Raw genomic sequence first — 26,273 nt, forward strand, 5'->3', positions numbered from 1 at the left:
GCTCTCACTTAGACTGGTGAAACCTGATGTGAATTAAAAGTCAAACGGCATATGGTCATTGGAGGCACAAGGAAGCAAATATTGATCACAGTTCACCATTAACCAGAGTTCAAGCGGTCGAAGTACAGCGATCTGGCGGAGGAGTGCAGAGGAAGAGGCTGGTCTGCGACTATTCACCCGGTGGAGGTTGGATGCAGGGGCTTTGTGGGGGGGGTCTGCGATCCGGCTCCTTCGTGCTGCGGGAATGACTGGTCACAGCCTGAAGAAGGCCATCAAGGAATTGGCAGAGGAGGCAGAGAAAGCGAGTTTCTGGATGTGGTTACGGAGGAGGGACAGCAGTTGGGGCTCAACACCCCAGTGAGGTCAGTTGCAGGGAGTGGCGTGGGGAGATTTCCCCACAAAGCCACTGCCCCCCCACCGGGAGGTGTCCTGGCTAGGGGGCGAAACATCAGTGAACGGTGGCACCAGCTGAAGACCCTGCAGCTGACCTCAAAGTGCACCGGAGGAGGTGCGGCAGGCAGAGATGCCAAGCAGTTAACCTGTACTAGCTAAAAAAAAGAGTTTAAAATTGTAATGAGATCTGTTTGAGCCCATGTTCATGCTTTATAGTTTTGAAGGAGTTTATTTTCCTTGGGAGAGCCTTTGTTCATTGGCCTCCTGGCCCTCGCCTCCTTCAGCAGCTATACCAGCATCTACAGGTTTATAAAATCATTTCATTCATGTATTTTTCTTGCCTTTCAAATGAGTTAATTGATCCTGCTGATCTCTGGTGCTGAATATCTCATCTGCTCAGTAGAAAGACCTCATTGCCACATACAGTTGAAACCAGAAGTTAACATACACCGCAAAAAGACACAACATTTGTTTTGCTGAAGTTAAAGCGACACTACGTAACTTTTCCACCCTAATACAATATTTCCAGAGTCATTGTGATGGTACATCAACTTCCAACAGGTTTAATGACACCTCTGTCATGTTCTGAAGGGATCTGTATCACCTTCACTGGCACTATGTAACTTAGAGGTGGATGGTAGGAACCCTGCCACACTACTGGTAAAGCAATACCGCTTTTGTCCAAAGGAGACGCCAAACTCAACAAAAGCTGAAAGTTACGTTGTGCTGCTTTAAGTCAGACTAAACCTCTACTGTTTCAGGTCAGTCAGGATTACCAAAATGATTTCATTTTGCTAAATATCATAATAAGAGAGAGAATTTCTTCGAGAATTTTATATTACTTCCTTTGAGGTCAACAATCACGAGGTCACAATTCTCTCCCTGATTTCTTGGTTGATTTATTTTGATTTTCCCATGATTTCAAAGGAAGCGAGTAATTGAGGTGTGGCCTTAAAATAACCCCCCAGGTGTGCCTTCAATCAACTCACATGTTGTCAGTTAACCTATCAGGAGATTCCAAACCCATGACATCATCATCTGGGCTTCCCCATGTGATTTAAAGACATAGCCCTTTTGTGTATGTAAACTTTTGACCTTGAAGAAAGTAATATAATATTATCATTATTGTGGCATCAACCAAAATTAAATCATTTTTACTGACCTGAAACAGGAGAGGTTTAGTCTGATTTGACTCCAGTGAGACAAAACATGTCTTTTAGCTAAATGTATGTAAACTTTATGTAAACTATATGTGTGGTATATGTATCTATATATATTCATTACTGCCTTCAATTCATTGATGCCATTATGTTATTATTCTATGTATAATGTGTAGTTTATTAGTCATGTCAATCCGTGTTTACCGTATGCACCTTGCACCCTGACTCAAATGTTTGACTGTCTGTTTATTTATCTGTTTATGCGACTTTGTTATCTGACTCTGGGACATGCACAAAAATTCCAAGGTACCTGTTGTTAACTTGTACAAATGGCAATAAACTCTATTCTACATATATACATATATATATATATATATATATATATATATATATATATATATATATATATATATATATATATATATATATATATATATACTGTATATATGTGTGTATATAATACACAATGACATCCTCCAAGCAGGATCTCAGATATTCTGACTACTGAGACCAAATGGAAAGGAGCATGTTTGAGTATTGGCCTCACTTTCATTCTTGCTCTGTTTCGTTGTGTTTGTTTTATTGGTGATCAGTTGTCCTTTTGTAGTTTTCTCACATTACTGCAGTTTTAATTTTGAGCATATGTCTGTCCTGTAAAAAACTATGTTCAGTCACTGTTTGCCACCTCAGTATCATTTTATTTATACACCGTTTCCTTTCTGCCGGTATCGACCTTCCATCCTCACATCCCATGTGCCAACGTGCTGCACAGGCTGGTCCTAGTTCATCTTGGACCACATGGGAGAAAATCACTTGATCCTCAGCAGTTTGCACACCAGCCACTTCTGGCTGTGGACGATGTCTCCTGCTTGCTGCAGTCGGTCCACTTGTACCTGGATGGAGGGGGTACAAGTGTTTTACCAGTGTAGAGATGACATATTTTGATTGTCCAGTGTGTTCAACAGCATCCAACCTCCCTTTCTTAGGGAGAAGCAGTGGTTGATGGGTGTAGAAACATCCAACATTGATGCTATTGATTGCTTGAGAGGCTAACCACAATTTGTTGAACTGGTCAAGGTGTGGCGAGATGTGAGTGTTTTTCATCAGTGTGTCATCTCCAGTGAGGTTTTCTATGCTGTAGTGTGCTGCAGGGACTGCAATCAACAAACGGATAAATTGCTCTTGGCTTAAAACCAGACCCTGTTGAAACAGTGGTGGAAAAGAGGACTGGATCTATTCTGGATAACCGTCAGACCCGCTCCACCACGTCCTGGAACGGACTCCAGTTCTGCTGCCACAAGGAAGGGTAGTGAAATCAGCTATACTTCTGTATGGTTCCTAACAACACCACACTTTAAGACAGGCTGCCAGAGCTGCGAGTTCTCTTGTCTGGACTTCTTAGAACTTCAGATAATCTGCTATTGGCACACCCAATTCATACTTCCTGCATTCATTCCCAATCACTGTGTGATTGTGATTCATGTGTATAGTATTTTGTACAGGTTTTTTTTCTCCTTACTTCCTTACTCCGTAACTTCCATTTTGTTGGTTTAGCCTTTAAATACTTTTATTTCGGTAACTTTTTGATTACATTTATTGCTTACAATATTTTTTGCCCCCTCAGTATTTTTATTTGATTGCATTCTGTTTTCTTTATCAAAATAATTTCCCAGCTGGGGGTTAATTAAATATCAATCATCTCCTTTAAATTATGTTTTTGTGTATATTATTCAGAGCGTATTACTTTGCCAAGAGAGATTTTGGTAGCTCACTCATTCACAAGGCCTCATAAGACCAACGATAAAGCATAAAAAAAGGATTATGACATAAAAATTATTAATATCTCTTCGAGTCAAGTTGTAAAAAACCTAAAAAAATAACAAGACTGCAAAACATTTGTATTTTTGGTTGCAAATTATATATATATAAAAAAAAACACAAACTGGATAAATAACAAGATAAATAATCTTTATTTCCACATCTTTGTTTATAAAATTATGTGTCCACATTTAATATTAACAAGGCAACACAGAAAATCCTTTTTGTCTTAGAGGTGAAACTCTGGAGACGCTTCACTTTTTTTTTTGTCTTTTAATGTGGTCAGAAAGAGAGAAAAAGGAGAACCGCCGGTCTGATGGAATTGAATCTTGCCGTTTCTTCACAATTCATCCTTTTACAAACTGCAGAGAACTTAAAAGTACCATGCTGGGAGCTTTGTACAATATCATAAACCTCCGACCCTCAACGATTGTCAGGGATTTCTCCAGCCCGCAATCTCACAAAGCCCTTCAACGTACAGTCATAAAACTTCGGTTCATTCACAATTTCTTGAACATTTTCACACCAGGTAGCTATCACTAAAATGATCCATGTCATAGCCACTGATTAATGTAAGCAATATTCTTGTCAGCTTAACACATTAGCTCATCATATATATATATATATATATATATATATATATATATATATATATATGTTTTTTTTTTGTTTTCCCTAAAAGATGCAAAAACCCTAAGAACTGCAAAAACCAAACAAGGACAGTAAAGGAAAAGAAACAACCATGTACACAAACAACACAAAGAAAAAAGAAAAGAACCAAAAACAAAAAGGGAGATCTTTGGGTAGCATCCGTTCCAAAGAGGATAGACCTTTGCTCCCAGTTCCGTGGTAGGTGTGATGCACGTTATCAAAAAATTAAATATTAGATACTGTATAGATTAATGTTACAGTAACAAAGTTCCATGCGGTCATGTTGTCGCCGTCTGTACATAGTTGAGGAGTCAGTAGTAAATAACAAGGCTGTACAGATCTATAGTGCCTGGTGGCCAGAGTGCCAGCATGTTACCGAGGCTGCAGAGCTGGGAGGAGAGATGGGTCTGCTGGTCTGGACAGAGGGGTCACATTCTGAATGCATCACTGGACACACAGGAGCTTTTAATGAAACCGTTGCTCGCTGGAGACATTTTGAAACTAAAGGACCTGTCCACCGTTTACATCTGGTGATGTCTCTCATTAACGTTATTTTGTAACTCCCTCAACTTGCATCACATACTTCCTTATTTAGTTGACTTTCATCTGGACCCAAATGACCACCAGAGAGCATGTGACGGTAGAAGCATATGGAATCCACAACGCTATGTCATGCAAGTTTGGTTAGTTAAGTTAAAACGAACAAAGCAGGTGACTGCAGACTGTCCAGTGACTAAACTGGTTGCTAACGGCTTTAAGGTTGGATTGGCCTTCCAACTCGAGAACGGGCCTCCGTGTGACAACAAAAATTAGTCTAACTTGTTACAGTAACATCTGGAAGCAAGAAAATAGTCAGGAAGGGAGATCTGCACAGCGCGTCAACCCTTCTCTGCCCCAAGGTCAGTCAAATTTGTAATATAACCACCGAATTTACCATTAAATCTACAAAGCAGAAAAGTGGTTGTGAGCCCCATGTGGGAACCTGAAACTATTAAACATTTGGCCTTTCTTTGCTTTTTATAATGCAACTATACTTTGAAGCTCTCTCCGATCAAAACTGAGAACCGACTGACACAGTGTGCAGATACTTGTATCCATGGAAAATCTTCAAGTCCTCCGGGAACCAGGGGCTCAACATAAGCCCCTACCCCCACATCCCCATCTCACAATAAGATTTAAAAGACACAATCTGAACCTCACAGGTTCATTCAGTCAAAAATACATGATATTTTTAGTTCTCATAAAACATTACCGAAGTCAATTTCTAAAGCACTGAGAGAGCGAAGCAGCACAAGGAAGCAGGAGGGGATTCCTATCAAACGCAGCATCGGAAGCGGTGGAGATTTGTCTGATCTGTACCGGGGTGTGAAAGGGAGAGTCTGTGCTTGGTTAAAAAAATATTGTAAGACGGAACCACGTCTTCCGCGTGGAGGTGCAGTGGGATTTATAAGGCCTGGAAGTATAATAATGTGCTTAATATATAAACTCATGACCAAGTGAGACTGAGACATTCAAGCTGTTTATTTTCTTAACGTTCTTTAACTACATTGTGCGTGTGATTCATATACTGAGAACGTATCAAGTACAGCTGTATGCAGACACCTCTGTGCAGGCACCAGGTGAGAAAATTGGCGAATGACTTGAAGGTAAATGAGACACCTGTTCTGCATTGTGAACGTGATGGAGCGTCATCTCGTTCGCATTTACCTTTCACTGACTATAGTTGTTTGGAAGATGTTTAACAACTAGATCCTCCGACTATTCTACAGATATGCTAGTTTAGTTGCTTTTAGCCTTTTTTCATTTGTTGTTAAGGAGGTCATGTGGTTTTGGTGGTTGGTTTGTCCGTTTATGAGCAGTATCAGTCAAGAAGATACGGATGGATTTACAGTAAAGGAAGTGCAGAATAGCTCAACTTAACTTATTTTGCCGATCCTGATGTGGATCCAGAGCTGTTTTTTATTAATTCAGCCTCGGCAGGGGTTGTTTGTTTTAATGTGTGCATGAGCTGACCCAGTTCCTCAAAGAAGAGCCGAGGAAAGCGGCTAAAGCAGCGTAAAGCTATCCACACCTTCAACACCCCCCTACCCCAAGAAGAACCCCGAAAGCAGCACAACCCTCGGGGGCCACAGCTGCCTCCTGGAACAGAGTGCAAGAAAGAGAGACGGAGAGAGCAGGACAGGCAAAAGGAGAGGAATCCTGCAGCGGAGTAGTGTGGCGAGAGCAAACACAAGAGTTGCCGCCCTGATAAGCGGCTCGTCTCACCTTCTACCTTCCTGATGAGGCTCTTTTAAGTGTGGACACCAGACTCTGTGCTGATTTGAAACGCAGCCCTCACCACCCAGATTTATCCTCCGGTACCCTGTCCTCCCTCTCCAAAGTGTATTTGCTCACTGCTATGTTTCTACTGAAATCCAAAATAGACAACGAGGAGGAATGTTTAAAAAGCCTGGTGGAGTGTTACTGTTTTTTTTTCCCCCTGTAGTTGCTTCTCTTTCAGACACAGAGTGCTCATCTACTCGCACACGTTTGTATGAAGCCATGCTGGCAGGAGCGCTAATGCTCTCTTTCTTGCAAGCCCTGCTCGTTTCTAGTGGTGGTTTGTTGGACATGCAGGGGTGGAGAACGGAGGTGGAGGGGGGGGGGGGAGAAAAAGGTTCGTAGCTCATAAAGGGAAGAGTGTAGCTGCATTTGTCTAAAAATGTGAGTGCGGCGAGGAGGAGGTCTTAGTTCAGCTGCCATCTCCTCCGGTATTTCTTCTCTTCATCATCTGTCAAAGATGAAAATAGATTAAAAATGAGAACATCTTTACGTTAAACACACAGTTCATAGAGGTCAGGATCAACGACAGAGAAAAAGAAGGAACAAAGGATTGAAGTACCTTTTCACAGAAGGTAAGATAAAAAGAATTCAGGCTGAAGTGGGAATGCAGAGGAGAAAAGACAGCAGGAAAAGGTATCAGTAGACATAGAAAACTGATAATCACACATTTACTCTGGTTTCCAGGAGATTCAACTTGAAATACTTGAGCTTCATAAAACTGACTTCTTTCATTTATCTGAACAGGTTGGCAGTCAACACACCTTCTAGATGGTTCCTGGCGACATATTTCAGTGCCTCATCCAGGAGGATTACTGGGATGGAAATCTTGAAGACCACAATCCATTGGCTCAAGCTTAAAGGGGTCACCTGGAAGATCAGCTGAGGGACACAGAAACACGTTCAGAGATTGTTCAGGTGACACATGGCTGCAGGCATAACTACCCCACATGCTGCAAAGCCTGCCAACCTTTTCTACACCACAAAAAATAAATAAATCAACAATCTGAAACCAGCTTCACAACAAACGTGACCATTAAAAACGGAAATGGAGGAGTATGAGAAAACAATCAAATGTACACACAAGCACATTTATCAGATAAATTAGTTCCATCTTCAAATAAAGTATAAGGATTTTCCTTCCTGATTTTTCAAAGTAGTTTTCATACAATTGTAGCCTTTCCCAATCATCCATAACTGACATCTAGATCTTACTCAGAGCTATCCTTAATCGATGAAATGTGTCTGTTTCTGGACCTTTAAAACATCTTTTCCTGAAGCAAACCAAAGATGCAGATTGTCTTCACTTAAAAAAAAGAAAAAAGAAATCCCTTAAAGTATGCAAAGTATATTAGTGAAGTGGCATGGGCCCATCCATCTGCTCCATTCATAAAAAATATAAAAGTATGTCATCAGGTATTTTTTTACCCAATCTTGAGGGGTTTTTGTGCATCGCCATCACAGGTTTGTTCACAATTATAGGGCAGAAAGTAGCGCCTGAATAGTTGTCCCGGATAGGAAGTATGTCCCTTGTCGGAGGAGTGGACACTCAGAACACCCACTTTTCAGCACAGGTGGATCTATGTGAACTACCCTGCGATTGCACCAAGATAAACGCTGTTTAATCCATCATCCAAGGCATCGTCTTATCAATAACGGCCTGTGAGGCAGGCTTAGTGGTTAGTAATGTTGCCTAACAGCAAGAAGGTTCAACTCCTGGGCCCGCAGGAGCTTGCATGTTTGCATGTTCTCTTCTTGCTTCCGTGGCTTTTATTCGGGTACTCCGATTCCCTCCCACAGTCCAAGAACAGGGATGTCAGGATGACTGACGATACTAATTGTGTGTGTGGTTGTCTGAGTCATTGTGACAGACAGGCGACGTGTCCAGGCTGTACCCCTGCCTTTCACCTGTAATGAGCTGGGATAGGCTCCAGCACACCGCCGAGTACATATCATCAGTATTCATTTCACAAATCTACTGAACACCAGGGCATTCCTTTTCTTCCCAACTAACTAAGCAAATAGGTACGAGCTTCCCGTTGGATAATAACTCCATATATGATAATGTTTCAGCTGGTAACAAGATGTTTATGCCCAACTGATGCAGTGTGTAGCTTCTGGTTATTTAAACAACTATGTTGGAAAGACACATCTGTGGTCGTGTAAAATATCTTCATCCGTTTTAAAAATGTGAAAGCAAAAGAAAACAAGTAAGGAGATTACTGAAATTACTAGAATTTAGTGATGAATGGTCAACACATCATTAAAAACTGGAAGGATAGTGGAGATACTTTATCAAGCAAGAAATGTGGTTAGAAAAATAATCCTACAGTGAAAGTAAGAACATTTCAACATGCACAATGTGAGGGGAAAGTGAAGGGATTGGGACTAAACAGCTGTGTACCCTTAAAAAAGCCACTTATCAGGGGGACAGGGAGCCTATAATCTAGTTAATCACACAGTCAAACACTATATTATTCTTGAGATGGGCTACAATCATGTCCTAAAATTACTATACTACCTCATTAGTACCAGATTTGGGTGTAAAAACAATAAAAGTCTGACTGTACTGGGTATTAGTATTCTACAACCACAGATGAACGTCATATACATACAGTATACTACACAGAAGTCCATTTGTCCCTAGAAAACTCTGGTGTACTGAGTAATTCATGTCATGACTGCAAGGTTCCCAGCTCCTACGGCTGTAAAACACCCCAACATAAACCACCGCTCCACCACCGTGCTCGGCACGAGGCGTTTTTGCTGAAATGCTGTGTGTTTCTGTCCAAAAAGGCACAGTGGGCATTAAGGCCTGATCTTTCCCCAAGACACTGTTCAGAAAGTCATGTGGTTTCTGTAAATGCAGTTTTGTGCAGCCTCAGTCGTGCTTCCAGGCACATTTAAACAGAAAGGGCTTTTCTCCTGACAACATTTGCAAATAAACCACACTTGTTCATTCCTTCGTGTATTGTACAATCATGGACCTCAACATTTGAAATGCTCTGTGAGGCTCAAAAGGCTGGAAGTGTGGTTTTTGGTTTCTTTTTTTTAGCTTCGTGTTTCTCAGAGCATTCTGAAACTTTGCTTGGATATCCACCTCAACTGAGACTTCAACTTTTCACTTTAAAGGCTCTTTCTCACTGCAGAACATTTGGAAATTGTTTTATAATCCTTTCAAGATTGATGTGCAGCAACAGCTGATTCTCTTAGACAACTGCATCCCATCAGTGACACTGAACTCGGTCTCCTTAATGGAAAATGAATGAGGATAATGGCTTCGTAGCTTCAGCTTTAATTGTGCTAAAGTGTATTTGCCTTTTTTTTTCTCTCATGTGCTTTTTTCTGGTTTGTTGTTTTGGCAACAAAAGTTTTTAGTGGGCGCATCAGTGTTTTGAATGTTTTGTCTATTTAAAAATAATTATTTAAATTTTATACCTTTTTAGTGTCTCATCTTTTTTTTGTACCATTTCATCAAAACCATTCATCCATCCATCCATTTTCTACCGCTTATCCGTTACTGGGTCGCAGGGGCAGCAGTCTTAGAAGAGATGCCCAGACTTCCCTCAGCCCAGACACTTTGTAACAGATGCAAGCATTCATTACGTGTTTTCATGCAAAGGGTTTTGATATTTTTATAATGAATTTTATTTGGTTATTTTGTATACTTACCTGTGTTTTAAGGGCGAGCTTTTATTTTGAAACCGGAACATGTGCTCGCCCCCGCTCTCACAGGCGGGAACAAGCAGCAGCTTCACGAGACGGTCTGGCAAGCAAACTCTCGAATTAAGTTAAATCATTAAGGATATTCGCAACTTCAGGACTGTTAAGGACAAGGACTTAAGTCACCAAGGACTTTCTCTCATTCACGCCTGCAGCCAACGAGTTTTCACTGTTACTCCTCTCAAAGCACGACGAAACGCAGGTTTTCTTTTACGGGTTTTGGGAGGTTTATGAAGATGAACCAAAGAATAAACCTGTAAAAGAAAACCTGCGTTTCGTCGTGCTTTGAAAGGAGTAACACACTTCCTCCAGCTTCTCCCAATCTCAAAAGAGGGTAATAAATCGATGAGCTTCAGCTTCATCAAAACCATTTCATCAAATTCCTAGCACCTCAAAATGAAGGCAAATTCATGGTGAGAAGTAAAAAATTATCCATTCAATATGATGACTTCTCGAGTAATGGTGCAACATTTTTCGTATTTCTGTCAGTTTTTATACAATGTTAGACATATTTGGTGCTTTTGTTGTAGCGTTCCTTTTTTCCATTTTACAAATTTTGATCCATAGTTGTTTTCAGAATAGAAATCAAAGAATCTACTTTTAAAAAAAAGTTTCTATTGTATGATTTGTGGATGTTGAAACTCATCAGTAAGTGTTTTACATTCTCGACTGAACTTCCTCTCTGACTAGAGGAAGACCCCACACTCCAACAAGTTTCCCCGAGTACTCACTGGCAGAGGCTCAACATAGAGGATTAAGAAGTGGAGGGAGAGAGAGAGGATGATGGCTCCCAGCAGCCAAATGTTGACCCAAGGAGGCATTCTCAGCAGGGACTGGTTCTCAGACAAACTGCAGAGAGAAGGTTTAACGCGTCAACACATGCTGACAGTTCAGCAACGCAAAATCAAAGTGATGTACATGAAAGTTACTCTTCTGTCTAGAAGAAAGAAAATCCACTTTCTGTCACTTTTATACATTAGGAAATGCCACAAAGTCTTCTGGTCTTTGTGAGGTCTTAAAATCAGTTAAATAACATTATACAGTCATTATTATTTTACTCTCCGACATCGATATCTAGTTCTGCGCATTCACGCCGGATACGTGAAATCTGTGTTTTACAGACATCGAGGTGAAGTCAAGTCTTGGATTTTATTTGTTTATTTAACATAAAATTTGAATATTGAGTTGAACGCATCTGATCAGACACTCAACAGTTAGATTTCAGTGATGACATGTCACATTTTGAAAAGTGACAAAATTGAAAAATGGCGTATCAGTCTGTTTAAGTAGCCGTGGTAACAGTAACGGTAAATGTAACCAGCTATTTCGTTGAAGCCTTGAAGGTTTTGTGCTATGGGAGAAGCTTTGAGCTTGATGAAAGTTTCTTCCTGCGTGTTGCAGCCACATGTGTCGTCGTATCATCGCCGTTCTTCTGCTGATGTAGACTTTCATAAGCCTCCATGTGTAGCCTAATGTTGACTCATTTCTGTATGTTTATCAGCTATCAGATCATTACACTATATGGGGTGGATATAGATATTATCCTGCTGTTGTAGCATAATATCTCACTACGGACTGCAATCGCCCAAATTACACCGGGAAAGAAGCAGAAATGCAGACGAGAGGATTTTATTTTTATTTTTTAATTCCAGCAAATTACTGACATGTTCATTCGGACAGGATTAAAAATTATCTTATGTCATTAGTTTAGGGTGAAATAGAATAGGTAATTTGCGGTGGAATTTTTACTTTACAAATCACAGACATGGCACAGTCGGATTAAAATCACAGAAGTTCTCTGAGACTATTACAAATCACTCTTTAAACAGTTGTACTTTTTTCCCCACTTGAAGGGTCTGCTGTCCTGTTGGATACCAGTGTTTTATTCTTTTATTATACCACGGTCTGTGTGAATACTCGATTCTGATTGGCTGGCATATATATATATATATATATATATATATATACACATACATATATATATATATATATATACACATACATATATATATATATATATATATATATATACATACACATACATATATATATATATATATATATATATATATATATATATATACACACATACATATATACATATATATATATATATATATATATATATATATATATATATATATATATATATATATATATATATATATATATATATATATATACATACATATATATATATATTTAAAATAACCTACACCTAGTTGTCGGTTATCACTTATAACCTACACTTAGAAAACAAGTTCGGTCAAATTGCCTGATAACTTTAATATCATGGCGCTGGATCAACTCCCAGGTGGTAACCACGGCAACAGAGATTCAGAGAAGAAGAGCAGGCTACCGCAGGACGGCGAGATGAGTGATTTTGTAATTTCTATTAATTTATTTGGTGAATTTAACAATTTTGATGACTGGGATGCAGAAGAGGAGAGAAAAGAAAATAGCCGAGCGAAGCTGAGCGGACTAGAATATCTCCTCTTACCAAGGAAACTGAGTTATGGCTTGTTAAAAAACGTTGTAACTTACCAGGTTAGAACGGCTGCACACGAGAAATTAAATAGTTCGCTCAGCCGCTCAGCTGTGGCTTGTTATAAAACTAATGATTTCAACTGAAAACACATTAAAGCATGAATAACTTTAATATTTATGTTTTTTGGTAAGTGATCGTGGTACGTGACGGTTCACGCCCCCGCCTCGTCCACATATTTCTGATAATGTACACCTCGTCGGGCATTATCCCTTACATAAAAACCTGCCAGCACTGACATCTAAGGATAGTTTAGTCTTGCGTCACCACAGAGGAGGACTAACCTGTTGAGTGAGTTAAACATTTCGATTGTGACCAGCACCGACAGGGCCATGGTGGTGGGGTAGCGGGATTCAAACACCTCACAGTCTATTCCCTGGAACATGGGGTTGTTCTCGGTGCACTGCATGAAGTGTCTCTGTTAAGAGATAAACAGATGGTTGTTAGCGTGCGACTGAAATATCGCCATCAGTTGTGCAGCTTTGAAACAGTTAAGCAGCTGCAGAACCACAGCGACACCACAACACTGCGTGTAATCAGTCCACAACGGTTTAACTTTCAGGTTAACCTTCAGATAAAATGGAAGTTGTTGTATTTGGATCTGAATGAATCAGGGACATATTGTCTATCTATGTAGTTACTCTAGATGGTGTTACCTTGGCCTCTACTGCTACAACAGTTAGTAACCTGGTAGTTATTCTTGGCCAGAATATGTCCTTCGATTTGTATATTAAATACGTTTCTAGGACCAGCTTTTTTTGTCTTTGTAAATTGCTAAAATTAGTAACATCCTGTCTCAAACTGATGCAGAAAAGCTAGTCCATGCATTTGTTAATTCAAGATTGGATTATTGTAATTCTTTATTATTGGGTTGTCCTAAAAATGATCTTCAAAAACCTCCAGCTTATTTAAAATCCAGACTAGAATTTAAAATTCTTCTTGTCATACATAAAGCTCTTAATGACGAAGCTCCATCATCCCTGGAAGAGCTCATAGTCTACATTTTCCAAGCAGAGAACTTGGGTCTCAGGCAGCAGGTTTACTTATGGTTCCTAGAGTTTCTTTAGGTAAAACGGGAGGTAGAACCTTCACTCATCAGGTTCCTCTCCTCTGGAACCAGCTGCCCGTTTGTGTTTGGGAAGCAGACACCCTTCTACCTTCAGGTTCCCTGAAAAATCCCTTAGTTTTGCTACCTGAGATCAAATAAAAACGAGTAGAAAAATGTTTTGCAGCTCACCAGCTGATAAAAAGAGACTTGTGGGCCATCTTCATCAAACAGGTACCACCAAGTAGCAGCGCTCACTGTTCCAAGTCCCACATAGCCTACAAGGAAAAATATAGCAGAAATTCATTTTATAAACGCAACGAATAATTAGCAGATGATGAGAAAATGAAGACTAAGTGGATGAGGAAGGTGATTCATGAACAGGATTTGAACTGTAACTTATACAAAACTAACTAGTATAACTGCTTTCTTTCATATTTATGAGGTTTCAAAATAAGACACATGGTGTCTCAGCGTGATGCAGAAAACCTTGTCTATAAATTTGTTACTCCAAGAGGACAACTGTAACTGCTTATTAGTAGGACATCTTAAACTCCTAAGGGAGTTGGGGCAGCTGTGATAGCTGCTGGCGTGTTGGGGCGAGTGGCAAGTGCTGAGGGGCGGCGTGGGGACGGTCGTGGGTTTTTGTCTTCTGGCCGCCTGTAAACTAGTCTGTGAACTAGAGGTTTGTCTCAACTCTGGGTGTAAATATCCTGCAGGTCATCGTAATGCATCATCATGTCAGGGTGAATTCTACCTCCAATGGCCAAGTATCTGAAGAAGAGCCAGCCGGAGATGAGCGGCTCCTTGGGGTTGCGGGGTGGTTTGTCCATGATGTCCAGGTCTGGAGGGTTGAAGCCCAAGGCCGTGGCGGGCAGACCGTCGGTCACCAGATTAACCCACAGCAGCTGGACGGGAATCAAAGCCTCAGGGAGACCCAGGATGGCTGTCAGGAAGATGCTGCGCACAGACAGGAGAGAGATGAGCCGAGGACGCCCAACTGATGACGAAGACCTTTCCCTGCGCTGAGCGTGTCTCACCAGACAACTTCTCCCACATTAGAGGAGATGAGGTATCTGATGAACTGCTTCATGTTGTTGTAGATGGCTCTGCCCTCCTCCACAGCGGCCACAATGGTGGAGAAGTTATCGTCAGACAGCACCATCTCAGACGCCGACTTGGCCACGGCTGTGCCAGAACCCATGGCAATACCGATCTCTGCTTTCTTCAGGGCGGGGGCATCATTCACACCATCTCCTGTCTGGATACAGGCACGTTTATTTATATAGCACAATTCAACACAAGGTCATTCAAAGTGCTTTACATCGACATTAAAGACGGCAAGACATAATTAGACAGTAAATAACAAATAAAACGAAATAAAATTATGAATAAAATGATAAAAAAAGAAGAAAAATAATAAAAAGCACAAGTTGTTAAAAATAAGGGCAGTAGAATACAGCAGGTAAGTATTTAATTTAGGAGTACGCTTCAGTAAACAGTAATGTTTTTAGGTCTGATTTAAAGGATCTACAGTTGGAGCAGACCTCAGGTCTACAGGAAGTTTGTTCCACCGGTGAGGAGCAGAATAACTGAACTGCCACACCTTGCTTGGTTCTGGTTCTTGGGAACCACAACAAACCAGATCCAGATGAACCTCAGGGGTCTGGGAGCTTCAAAGGAACTAACAGATCAACCATGTATTTTGGTCCAAGACCATTTAGTGTTTTGTAGACCAGCAATAAGATTTTAAACTCTATCCTTTTACTCACTGGAAGCCAGTGTAGTGATTTCATGACCGGTGTAATGTGGTCCAGTTTCCTGGTGTTTATATAGGAATCATTAAGGATCCGAAAATGCAAGCTTTTATCTGAATCAGTGATTAGACGCAACTCTAAAGTTTTCAGACTAAAGTAGAAATATCTTCTGAGGCTGCAATGCTGGAAGAGGCATGCCTGTAATGTCGTTTCAATTATGTGTAAATATAGATATATGTACAAACACACACACACACACACACACACACACATATATATATGTATGCATATGTATACACATATAGTCACATAATTGTTATGGCATGTGAGGAATGCATTATTTCCTCCCTATTATTTCTCCGTCGCATCAGTGGGATTTCAAAAGTGCAACCGAGGCGGCCGGTGATGGGAGACATGTTTCGGGCGTCTCTGAAGGTCTTTGGGCAGACACAGCAATCAAAAGCTGTCAAATCTGAAGCGCTCTGCTGCTTTCTGTCTGACACGCGTCTCAGATGAAGGGTTGATCCGGGGGGAGGAAGGAATGAGGCCTGATAACAACACCACCATTTGCCTGTCAGACCCACTCCACCGTGCTCCTCAGCCCCTGACACAACAGATACATATCTCACTTGATCAGCTTTCTCTGAATTCTCTGTGAATCTAAGATGACTCGGAAGCTTTTCATAATGAGATAGAAATACACGCTATTCAGTTATTGTCATTTAACTGGATTTATCACAGCTGAAAGAAGAACTTTCAGTGGAATACGCTGAGCAAGTTGTGTCACCCCTTCTCCTCACCATGGCAGTAATCTCATCGAAGGACTGCAGGAATCCAACGATCTTGGACTTGTGAGCTGGCTCGACACGGGCAAAGCACCGCGCCCGCTTGACGGCTTCTCTCTGCGTTTCCTGCGGGAGATCGTCAAACTCGCGGCCCGTGTAGGCCTTCCCTGTGACGTCCTCGTCCTCCCCGAAGATGCCAATTCGTCTGCAGATGGCCACGGCCGTGCCTTTGTTGTCTCCTGTGATCATGATAACCCGGATACCGGCCTCGTTGCACAACTTCACCGAGCCGATCACTTCCTTCCTCGGTGGGTCGAGCATGCCCACACAGCCCACGAACGTGAGCCCCATCTGAAAGGAGAACCAGAGGTTTGATGGTGGTGGTGGTTGTTTCCATAAGACTTAAAGGACATATTATATTCTTTTTGAAGTTTCCTGAGGTCATGAAATGTATGCGTCTTGGTTTTTTTGACAGTATACCTCAGAGAGAGTATCACAGCTCCCTTTTCAACATATTTGTTCAGCTCTGACCATAGCAGGCAGATTTTGGGTGGAGTATGCCGTTCGACTCTGCTCCACCTCCTCCTCCCACGAACTGTGTCTCTTTTCAGATCTGACATACATTTTTATGCTGCCCATTTCCACGGTATGACTAAATCATTTGAGATGTTAAGTCAGGTGGACATAAAGATGACATAAAGTTGACATAAAGATGGGAAAGGTGTTTGATTCTACTCTGATCTGGGCTTATGATGTCACAACCAGCCCTGGAACCAGCTGGTTTCAGGGCTGGTTCTGGGCTAGAGCCAGACTTAGCACCAGTTCTTTGGTTTTACACAGCCTAAGCACTGGCTCCTGGCTCTCAAAACTGGTGCTACTGTAGCACCAGGTCTTTGCTGGGCCAGGGTAAGAACCGCTTTACGTTGGGGGCTATGTGCTTACGTCAAGGGCTGGGGGCGGTGTTACTGAGCAACCAAAGCAGGAGTAAACACGGAAGAGCGCCGTTTTTAAACAACGGAGCGTTGAAGACGGCCGTTAACTTAACAGACTGTTAAAATCTAACGTTAAAATGGATGTAAAGCAGAAGCAGCAATGGTCAACTTGCTGGATCGCAAACTTTTGCTGTCCAAGAAAAGCTTGAGAAGCCAGCAGCAACACTTGGGGTGCGTCCCAATACTCCCCCTCGCCCTAGGCTCTGCGTCGATGTACGCGGCGACGCGCGCCGTACGCCGTAATTTCTTAACAGGCGTAGCTACAACTGTTAGATTTCATCTATTAAACCAACATTTATCTTCCTAAATGATTTTTTTCATCCAGCGTAATTCTCAACAGAGCTGCAGGTTTCTCGCCCGGGAAGACGGCGCAGGTTGAGCCGTGAGGAGCTGCTGTGCCCCGGGGCTGCCGGCTCTCGAGTCAAATTTCTTAACAGGTGTTATTTGGATAAACTGAGCCCAGGTTGGGGATCTTAAAGGTTACTTTTACGCCTGAAAAAAATATTAAAACTTAATAAAGTGCCATATTTAACAGCGCTACAGCAGGAATTAAAACAGCTTTTAACTGTCGGCTTCCTCATATGGTGTGACGATCGACGCAGAGCCTACGGCGTAGGTTACGCGGCGACGGGCGCCGTACGCCGTACCCTACGCCGTAGGCTCTGCGTCGATTTAACGCGGAACCATAAATCAGCTCCGGAGCCGGCAGTCAGCCAGAAATTCCGAAATTTTCAGAGCAAATTTCTTAACAGGCGTTATTTGGATAAACTGAGCCCAGGTTGGGGATCTTAAAGGTTACTTTACCTGAAAAAATATTAAAACTTAATAAAGTGCCATATTAACAGCGCTACAGCTGAAATTAAAACAGCTTTTGGCTCTCAGCTTCCTGATCAGGGTAGGGATGAAAACGAGGGGGAGTGGTGGTGACGTATACAGTAACGTAATGACGTGGCTCTCTGGCCAGCAGCAGCTTGTGTAAAAGCAAACGGTTCTCAACGAGTTCTTACTAGAACCAACCGCGAACCGGCTCTAGCACCAGCCCTGGAACCAGCTTGGTGTAAAAGGGGTATGTTACCCCTTTTACACCAAGCTGGTGCATGCTACACATCTGAAAAACTCAATTAGCGACACATATATCCAGATCTGAGTGGCCCCAAGCTACAGGAGAGGGTTGTGGGAAGATTTTAATTTGGTAGCCACTTCAGAGACATAAATTCATGCCCTCAGGTCTCTCAGTTTATGGTGACCTGTCTGGGGTGCAGAGAGCTGGAACTCACCCATGACCCTGAGCAGGAAGATGTAGCGATAAATTATGGATAGATCGATGGGTCTCCTCTTTTTAAAATGAGTGTAGCGCAATTACTTAATTTCAAGTTGCCATATCACCCTTTATTTTTACATTAAGTGCAAAAATTTACATAAAATAATTGAATGCCATGTATTAAAAAAAGATCTGAGTTAAAAAAAACAAACAAAAAGTCCAAAAAGAGCATTAGCTGAAAGCATCAGTGATGCAGGAGCTTTATTAGATGCAACAATTATTCTTCTGCCTGTGTGTTTGGGGGGGGAAGCTGGAGGATCCGGACAAAAAAAAAAACCAACCTACTCACAATTAAAGTTTAGCATATCATAAATGCTAATGAAAATAAGGACACACAACTCCAAGATGTGCACATGTGCTCTGAAGGAGTGTGCACATTCTTCCTTTACTGTATAAATATGTTTGAGCAGAGGAAAAGGTGTGTGTGTGCACAGTTTCCACGGCCCTGGATGTTTCCCCACCTTCCCACTGTACCTCATACTTGGCGAACTTGCTGGAATTCTCCAGGTCCATGTCTTCCTTGCGTGGTGGCGCGTCGTGAGTGGCCAGAGCCAGGCAGCGCAGCGTGTCCCTGCCTGTCCCCCACTCCCTGATTTTACACATCAGCTGGTCACGCAAGGCTGGCGTCAGCGGGACCCTCCCCGCTCCGATCCGCAGGTAGTCGCACCTCTCAATCACACTTTCAGGGGCTCCCTATCAAAACATCACATCATTGAGAAGAGAACATTAACCAAATGGGAGAATGGAGTTGAAATGGAAGCGATCAGAAGTATTTTAGCGGTACAGATAGAACATTTTATGACAGACTATTTTCAAAAGTATTCAGCCACCCATGAGAAAACGCCTCACTGATACCATCTCTACAGACAAATGCCAGGATCATACTGAGAGGAAAGTCTGAGATAAGTCCAGAAAAACAAAAGCAACCCTGAGTACAAACATTTTCTAGAGGTTGTGATGAGGCCATGTTTAAGTATCGAAAAATGTCTTGGACCGCAGGTGTGTAGTGCACCATGAGAGACTTGGAAAAGAGCATTTCTACTGAGAAAAACTGCACAGACTGCGTGGGAGGATTGCGTAACGTTAATTCCCAAGTTTACTTTCAGGCTGCCGTTTCTGCAAAAGTATTTCCCCAAAATACTCAGTGAAGAGTGCAAACGCGAACATAAATGAAATACTTTAGATAAAAGGTTTATGCAATACTTTGTCTTTGCCATTGTGAAGGGTTTCAAGAAAAAAAAATTATATAATATACACACACGCGCACACGCACACACACAGTTAAAACAGAAAGCTATGTTTTAAAAATGTAATAAACTCATGTATGCCATTGTACGACATAGAAAACAAACTATACATTTATATTGGCGAGGTGTATCAGCTTTAAATAAAATATTTAAAAGGGTACTTTTGAATTTGATGGCAGCAACAAGTCTCTAAAAGGTTGGGACACGGGGATATCCCTGACTAACATCCCCTCTTCTTTCAACAACAGCCCACATTTGTCTGGGAACTCAGGAGACTCCTGGCTGGACGTTTTAAGGGAGGAATGATGTCCATCCTTGTCTGATGTTTCCTTTCCAGATGTGCAGGCTGCTCACCCGTAGGCGGTAACGCACCCCCAGATGCAGGCTTTGGAACAGCGCTCATAACAAGCCGCTATGTCACTATGTCACACCTCCTTTGTCTGGAGGAAGCGATATCTACAGTTTTCATAGAGAATGTTTTACATTTATATTGATATGACTCCAGAACTGTTTTCAACTTTGCCTAAGCCCATTTTTAGTGATCCTTATCCCAGGGAAGATGGCTGTGGTTCTGGATCTTGCTTACATGTGGCTTTTTCTGTGCATGATGGAGCTTTACCCTCCTGTTGTGGCTGGTACAGCAAACCATGTTCTTAGACATTGATTTCCAGAAGAGCCCCCTGAGTCCATGCAAGGATTTTCAGCCTTGTGCACACAGGGATTTCTCCAGATTCTCTGACTCCTTTGAGGATTTCATGTATTGTACTGTAGGTAATGAGATATTATATTATAGGAACATTGTTTTGAAATTGTTTGGCATTTTCGGTTGAAAGGACAAACTCTGCCCATCTTTACTTCTGAGACTCGCTAAGATGCTGTTGTTATTCCCAGTCATGTCACCGATCTGCCGCCTTTGAATTCATTAGTTTTAAGATGTTTCTGAAAATTACTTTTCCAACCTTTTGTTGTCCTTGTCCAACTTTTAGGAGACATGCCATCAAATTCAAAATGAGCTCATGTTTTTCACTGACTTGTAAAGCAAAGTTAGCTTTGGTTTCTATACTCTATTGTGAATAACACATGATTTTAGGAGATTTGCAAATCACTGTGTTTTGAATAAAAATCCCATCATTTTTGAATTGGGGTTATAATTGATCAATTTTTAAATGAGTCTGAAACAAAAAAAAAAAAACTCTTCATCTGTACTGTAAGTATTTAGGACTGTAATATTGAGTCGTGCCTTGACAAACATCTTGCTCTGGGATCCCGGTTTGACAGGGGTGCAGTAGACGGACATGGACTTGCGGTCACGAGAAAACTCCAGCGTGAACTCCTTCTTCATCAATTGTCTGACCACCTGGCGGATGCAGAAAAGAAAGAGAGAAAAATAAACAGGTGAACAGGTTAAACTGTAGTTCAGCTTGACTCCTTAAATAGAGCTGAAAGATTACATTTTAGTTCCTACACTTGTTTCAGTGTTTGCTGCTTCAGATTTCTGTACAACTGCATTTGACGATGCCGGTGTGTTAGAGGATCAAATATATACACTCATATGAAAAAACGAGCTAAATGCTGAAAAACGCCACATCTCTGGATTTACCGTCACACCGCTTGCTACCAGCAGGGGTCGCTGTAGCTCGGATTTTGTCGTGAGGCCCGCGCAAAAGGAAAGCTGCAAGTTTGCAGCAAAACAGCCTTTATTTGATGGCAGACATTGAATGAATATTGTCTAATCTGTCGGTGAGATGCTCCTCTCTAACAAACAAAGAGTGCAAGAGTTGTGTCCTTGCAGGTTCTTGCATCGTTCCTCTTTTTTTTCTGGCAATGCCAACAACCAGCAGACACTTGAAAAGTTTTAATTATCTCATGTACATTTTGCTGGAGTAGTAAATTATCATTTGATGACATTCAAGGTTGTATCCATTGAAACAGTAACCCCTTGAAATATTTAAGAACTGCATTTTTTCCCTCCAAAATAAAATAATTTACTATTAATTCTCTTCTTTCAGTCTTTTTTTCTTTTTTTCTTAAATTTAAATATTGCTCATATGCCACTCCTGGTACATTTTTGTCCCCTCAAGAGTTATACTTCTCTTGAAAGAATCAAAATATCTAAAAACTGTTCAACATGTCCTCTGACTCATACTTTTTCAGTTTTATACATGTCTTTGTGGGTGGGAGATGGCTTTTGAGTGGCTGCCCACTGCAGTGCTTCTTTACTCTTCTGGTTTCAGTTCATGCAAGGCTCTGTTCATCTGAGAATTAAGCATCTATCAATCACTAGTACCATGTAAGTGAGAAACTGGGACTTTCATGACCTTTATTGACAGTGTAGTCAAAAAGCTTAGAGCTGGAGAGCAGGTAGGCTCTCATCACCACAACATCAACATCAGCTTTACCAGGCAACTCGACACTCTCACACCAGAACCAGGACATAGTCTCATCCAAGTGTTCGGGTGTTTGAATGTCAGTACACAACAAAAGCCTGCAATCTGCTGAAATTCACAGCAATCCAAGAGGAAATCTGTTGTCTTTACATTTATTAAATAGATCCATTCTTAAGTAATAATCACAGTTCACTGAAGACAAATGACAACATTTGGCTTTTCTTGTATTGAATGAAACATAAATGTAAAGGATGAATGTATAAGCATTTATAAGCATGGCTGAACTCATTATGTCCACACACGCACTAATGGCACTGGTTCACCCATTTCATATCATAATATATGCAGTAAGGCTCACTGCTACCTGCCATATGTGTTCATAAGGATTATGTGCTGTATGTATGAAGTTTGTACTGTTCCCGCCTTATAAGCTGTTATGCAGAAAGATGTTCTTACATCTGATTAGATGATTAATGACATCAAAACTTCACAAAGGAAGACGCTCATGAGGTCATGAGGCATTTTAAGTGTCATTTACCGAGTTGCAGGCGCCAGCACGTTCAACCTTGGTGAGTCCAGAAACTTCGGTCTTGAAGACGTTCATCTTCTCCACCAAGGTGGTGAGAGCCGTCTCTGTGGCCTCGCCCACCTTCTCATACACCCCCTTGGCCTGAAAGAGAATAGATGTTTATTCAAGGATGAACTCTAACATCTTAGAATATTTGAAACAGGATAAAGGTTGTGTACACCTCAGGTGAATTCAGACCCCTTTAAAAAGTGGCTGTTGTGCACGTCAAAGTTAGCTTGTGTTCACACTTGTAAGGTACTATATTTGAAGCAAAAATAATATGTTTAATTTGGTTCTGTGGTAGAAAGTCCTGGCTTGATGGCTGTTTCAACACTGCACGGACCAAAAGACACCATAAGGAACGTGGAAACGGTCACAACCTGATTGGAAAAAATTAATGGCCTCAATTGTACGACGGATCGCGCTGAACTTGGCAAAAGTGTTGCACCTCCTCCACCGACGTGGATTAGGGGTGGGCACTGGTTATTTCTGGTACCAGACTACAGATAAGCTCCTTGAAAACAATGACAATTGTCAGTTTTGGCTCAGCAGTGACGTAGTAGTAGTTTTGGGTAGTCGGTAGTTTTGGGATCGCCAAAGAAGACATATTTGCATACCTTTCAGACCAATATCAATTGATTGATTGAATTTATTTATTTAAAACAGGGATAATGCACAAAAAAAACAACACCAATCTCTGCAGTAGATACTACCAGGTCCGTCACTGTTGTGGTAAGCAGGTGAAGGCAGAGCTGCAATTAGTGGTCTGTTGTAAAACTAGCAACTTGTATTGGCGTAACTAAAGAGATCATTGGCAGAGAACATGCACCAAAAACTAGTGTAGGTCCGTTTTAGAGATAGCCACAGCCAAAAAATAACTAGATGCTGCAAGCAGTAAAACGTCAAGGGACTGAAGAGCAAAGAGCAACAGTGGCTATGGACGTACTTGTCCTTTTAGCTCTTGCATATTATAGGTGGTTCAGGTTGTTTGATGCTGAGCCACTAAGATGAAACATGAAGAACGTCTTGTTTATCCCTGTCTGGCAGCCAGGCTACCAGCAGATAGTTTCTGCTAGTGTTTAACTATCAGACCTGTGGCCTTCAGGAGTTGGTTGGTGATGTGACTCCGGAGGTGATGTTTTTGAGGAAGGTTAGAAGGAAGAGTTGTAAATTCATATCAAGACATGTAATGCCTGGAAAACTTGGCAGTTTTACATACCGCCTTTAATAATGTACACAAAAACTCTAGGAGTATATCTGCTATCACCTCCACCATAAACTTAGACTCATACATGCAGACTTTTGTCCACCTGCCAGCTGAGATGTGGACCGTTTGAGATGAAGCATTAATGTCATAACACACATCATTTGTTTGTGTGGCCAGAGCCGGAGAGCAATAAAGCACCTCATTCCTCTTCAGCGATGGCATCATCTGCAGTCCTCTGTTCTCCTGCTTTAGTACTTTTATTCCATACTCAGGCTATTCTTTTGGAAATGTACCGAACTGGTGACACAGCAGCAATTTGCAGAGCAGATACGGTCTGGAGAGGATGCACGGAAGCTGAGACGTGCTTCATCTGTGGCCTCTCTACTCAGTACGGTTACCATGTTAACATGACAAAGAGGTAAGAAAAGCAATCCAAACCAGACAAAGGATAGTACATCAGAATAAGATTTGCTCTGCTGAAAAAGAGAAGGCTACACGAGCACAGCTAAGGGTCGTGTTTCACTGCGGTGTACATATATTTGCTGAAAATGCTTTGCTAAGAAACCACGCAACACTGTATGCGCTACACAAACATCTATTTAACACAGCGGGTGTAAAATGTGTTTGTGAATGACCTCGTTGTAATCCAGAGACGAGTCATTGCACATGGAGCACACGGTGGCCAACTCCAGAAGTCCATCATAGTCTCCACACTGGATGGGCCGGTTGCCTTTCAGGCTGAAAGAAACACAGACAGTCGTTACACACAACCTGTGAAAAAGCACAAGGGGAAGCACCTCATAGCTCACATCCCCTCAGATACAATAGACTTGCACGTGTTTATGACTGGAAGTGGCATTAAGTTGAACAGCATTCCAGAGTTGACTGGGAAACGGTGGTTACACGGTAGTAAACAGAGCGCATGTGTGTCTGTGTGTGCACACATGCACACACGCACACTTTTGACAAGCACTGCTGATTGTGTGACGACCACGGATCTGTTCCCCGTAGAGACTGCAGCCGTTGCTAGCAACGCTCCCACACAGTAACCCACACTCTGCTGCTCTGAAATGGAGAGGTTCAAGTGGAGTCCCAATCCTGCATTCACTAAACAACAACAACAAAATAAACATACACCACCAACTACTGAAATCCTTCTCTGTCTAATGGAAAACCTCCAATTTACCTATACAAATACAAATTTACTCCGTTACAGAAATCTGATCCTCCAGGTCAGAAAAAAACAACACATTCCACATAATCAGAAATATGTTTGTCCTAGTTCCCTCAATAACTGGACAAAGACAACCAGTAAACTGGGTAAAGAATGCAGTCCATCCGAGGAAAACTCAGAAAACTTGCAGTAGATATGACTGGAGCTTTAAATACACAACTTTTTCATGAAATAGTTATTAAAGTGGACAGCTGTCATGTCTTTCCTAATAAAATGATGTATCTGTGACACTTACATTTGTCCCTCAGGGGCGTACGTGGAACCCGTTATTGAGAACTCGTGCAGGAAGCAACTTGAATCCTCTACTTTTTCTGCAACAAACATCTGAAAAAAAAGAGCAGAGCAGATCCATTAGTTTGGTAGACTGCTCGATCCTTGGGTTCTGCAGCTGCTAAGATTTTTTAAGGTGAGGAAAATTCAAAAGGATGAGGTCTGCCAAAAGTCTGGAGTCTTTGAATGAATTAATCAAAAGCTTCATGTCATCACTGTTTCATGGCTGACCCGCGATTGTGTTTTAGTCTCCAAAAGGTGACATCTTCATGAATCATAACATAAATGACTTGTTACAGGAAGACAGATTGTAAAGACTTTTAGTAAAAAATCTTCATTTACTGTTGAAGAGAAACTGTTACGGAAAAAAGTGACTTTTTTTTAAGGCTCGAGAAGGAAAGTTTGGTTTCTGGGGCGCCTACCAACCAGACCATAAAAACATCTCATTAAACCGCCTCAGATTTTGATCTTGTTTCTATGTCACACCAGGACTTTGTTATAATCACCAATAGTGATTCATGGTTGAACTTCCTTATTTGGGGGATGAATTAGGCCAAACATCCTCATGTTGGTCTGAAAGAGCATCAGCTAACAGACTTAGTGCCACGAATAAGTCAAAGCTCTGCAGCACAAGTTCCAACACAGACCAACAAAGGAACATATATCAGTTACATTTTAGTTTTCATATTTATTTTGACATTTTTTTTTTTTTTTTTTTTTTAAATCGGCTTACAAGAGCAGAAAAGCCAAGACTGTATTAAAGTGAGCAAAAACTATGAGAACCAAGCAGGACGTGTAAACAGGGAGAGTTCTTCAGGCTCGAAAAAGGTGGCGTTCAAACTGCAAACAAG

General features: G+C 41.4%; 1 protein-coding gene across 1 annotated transcript in view; it reads right to left on the reverse strand.

The window, feature by feature from the left end:
• Nucleotides 1-3,500: 3,500 nt before the first annotated feature.
• atp2a3 (ATPase sarcoplasmic/endoplasmic reticulum Ca2+ transporting 3) overlaps nt 3,501-26,273 on the reverse strand; it is a 59,594-nt gene continuing 36,821 nt past the window's right edge. The window contains exons 9-21 of the mRNA XM_061740148.1: nt 25,388-25,476; nt 24,554-24,656; nt 22,682-22,813; nt 20,997-21,113; nt 18,984-19,202; nt 16,212-16,547; nt 14,695-14,915; nt 14,412-14,614; nt 13,847-13,932; nt 12,894-13,027; nt 10,796-10,913; nt 7,106-7,223; nt 3,501-6,792 (exon numbers count right to left, since the gene is read on the reverse strand). Coding sequence (XP_061596132.1) covers nt 6,749-6,792; nt 7,106-7,223; nt 10,796-10,913; nt 12,894-13,027; nt 13,847-13,932; nt 14,412-14,614; nt 14,695-14,915; nt 16,212-16,547; nt 18,984-19,202; nt 20,997-21,113; nt 22,682-22,813; nt 24,554-24,656; nt 25,388-25,476 — 1,920 coding nt within the window. The 3' untranslated portion in view covers nt 3,501-6,748. The remainder of the gene's footprint in view (nt 6,793-7,105; nt 7,224-10,795; nt 10,914-12,893; nt 13,028-13,846; nt 13,933-14,411; nt 14,615-14,694; nt 14,916-16,211; nt 16,548-18,983; nt 19,203-20,996; nt 21,114-22,681; nt 22,814-24,553; nt 24,657-25,387; nt 25,477-26,273) is intronic.

Source organism: Cololabis saira, chromosome 14, assembly GCF_033807715.1.
Source record: "Cololabis saira isolate AMF1-May2022 chromosome 14, fColSai1.1, whole genome shotgun sequence".
NCBI classification, from domain to species: Eukaryota; Metazoa; Chordata; class Actinopteri; order Beloniformes; family Belonidae; genus Cololabis; species Cololabis saira.